Source organism: Serpula lacrymans, assembly GCF_000218685.1.
Source record: "Serpula lacrymans var. lacrymans S7.9 unplaced genomic scaffold SERLAscaffold_23, whole genome shotgun sequence".
NCBI classification, from domain to species: Eukaryota; Fungi; Basidiomycota; class Agaricomycetes; order Boletales; family Serpulaceae; genus Serpula; species Serpula lacrymans.
In genome coordinates, this window is record NW_006763312.1 from 91,165 (window position 1) to 93,330 (window position 2,166).

Here is a 2,166-nt window from a genome sequence, read left to right on the forward strand (position 1 = left end):
AGAGAAGGAAGGGATCACCCCTTAGGTTTCAACAAGTTAGTTGTGCTAGACAACAGGAGGACTCACTGAGGAGTCTCCTTGATCTATTAGGGTACTTATACTACTACAGGTTTGTTTGTACATATGTACTATACAGTTGATGAAGGCAGTGGCTGGTGATGTCATGGGCACAGCCCGTGTGACCAGCTCCACTACATGAGATACTTGTATCTAAAATAAGAAGAAAGGCAGCGCGGCATGAGAAAGAGGAGTTTGAACAAAAGCAAAGTGCCGCGTGGCACTGTGTATGAAAACTATAGTAAAAGGTTAAAGGGGAGAATGAAATTTAAAGGTCTGAAAACGTGTTATGGTAACAACATGACTGGTCATGTGACTTGGAAAATGAAAAATAAAAGTACAAAAAAGTGAAGTGTGAGTAGGTGCTGGTATGTCAATTGTAACAGCTAGCTGCAGGTTCCGATGACTGCGTAGGAGCAGCCGAAGCTGAAGAACTTGGCTGAGCTGCTTGGCCTGTGAAGGCACGCTCTAAAGCAGTGGCGAGTCAATCTTTGTACTTGTAACGTTTTTCATCATGCTTGCCCTGATTGTCCACCATCCGCTGGACTTGTTCTTTCAAGCCATTAATGGCAGCAGCATCTGATGAGCACGGGGTTTTGCTGGGAGTGGCTGAGACTACAGAGATGGATTTGACGGCTGAGTATTTTTGTTTCCCAGACAATGTAACACTCATAGACGTGCTGATAGGTTTGGATTGGGCACTACTTGTATCCAGGTAGGTACCAGAATTGCTGGCACTCTTCCGCCCATCCACAGCCATGCCCTTGCCGCCATGATCCTCCTCCTCCTCCTCCTTGTCATTGTTGTTGTCATTGTTTTCTATCTCTCCATCCAAAACTGTAGCCTCCTTCCTCAGCAATGTGGTGGGTGCCTTATTAGACTGTGCTTGTGAGGCTCGAAACACTTGAGTTCCTTTCACCTGGCTGGGTAAAATTCCTGCAATCTTATCATACCATTTACATCCATCTGCAGCTAAATGGATGATAATTGCCTTTGTCGTCTCTTTGTTTTTACTCTGGAAATGGTGAGTTCATGTGTGGGAATAGGAAATTAGATGCTACTTACCTTGAGAAGCGTATCCCAGACATGTTGGTTCGCATTTGTGATCTTCAAGCCCGCTTCAACGCTAAAACTGAGCCCAGGCGTATCTAACAAGTCTCCGGCACAAGTAAGCTCCTTCTTGAGGTAACAGGCTTGTCAGTACGGGCCATGGCATGATGGACATTAGAGTACTGACACTGAACCACTTGGCTCCTCTTGTTGTCATAGGCCCTAACACATCTTCAGCAGCAGTGTAGAACTGGGGTTTAAAATTCCCCCCCTCTCCAAGAAGCCCTCGATGCTCTACAGCAATATCCATGAGTTTCTTCAAATCTGCTCCAGTCCATATGGCCTTTGGCCCCTTTTTCTTCTTTGTAGTTGTTTGATTACTTGTGTCGTTGATGCTTGTCATTTTCAATGACCATAGAGGGTACCATTGTGGGGGCTTGGAAAGCCTGCTGCTGGCTGGCCTTCGTGCCATCGATAGGGTTGTTTGGTGGGTAAATTGATGGTATCAATACAGGTGTTCTACCTTCAAAGACGCCCAATTCTGTATCACCCTATGATCAGCCTGTTCGGCATTCGGCATCGTTAAGCCACCTGGCACAATAAAGTTACAACTCAGCATTATCAAGCCACCCAGCACGACAATGTTCTAATGCCATGACATCTGCAAAATGACGCTACCGAACATAGCCTAACTAACACTGAAATGATATTTATAGAGGCTAATGGTTTAGGAAAGGTTTTGGCGAATCGCCAGTAACTATCAAAAATTTTGTTATACAAACCAAGTGAACGGCCATAATTTGGGTTGCTTATCACCCAATTTCACCACCTAATCAACGAGTGATTATCAACTGATCCAGAAAATCACCTGAATAGCACGTTACAATCATCCAAAAAGCGGTTGCTCCATCAGTTGATTCTCAACTGGTCGGAGTTACATAGTGAAACACCAGAAACCGACAGTTTCAGATTTCAGGAGTCTTGACATAGCTCCACAATACCTTAAATACAAATCGGGGATGGTATATTATGCCGATCATTTACCCCCGGTCGTTATTA

General features: G+C 44.6%; 1 protein-coding gene across 1 annotated transcript; it reads right to left on the minus strand.

The window, feature by feature from the left end:
• Positions 1-541: 541 nt before the first annotated feature.
• Positions 542-1,579, minus strand: SERLADRAFT_412248 (uncharacterized protein; the record flags this gene model as incomplete). Its single annotated transcript, XM_007324795.1, has 3 exons — positions 542-1,072; positions 1,123-1,236; positions 1,295-1,579. The coding sequence occupies 3 exons, from the start codon at positions 1,577-1,579 to the stop codon at positions 542-544; spliced, it is 930 nt and encodes a 309-aa protein (XP_007324857.1).
• Between the last annotated feature and the right edge of the window lie 587 nt (positions 1,580-2,166).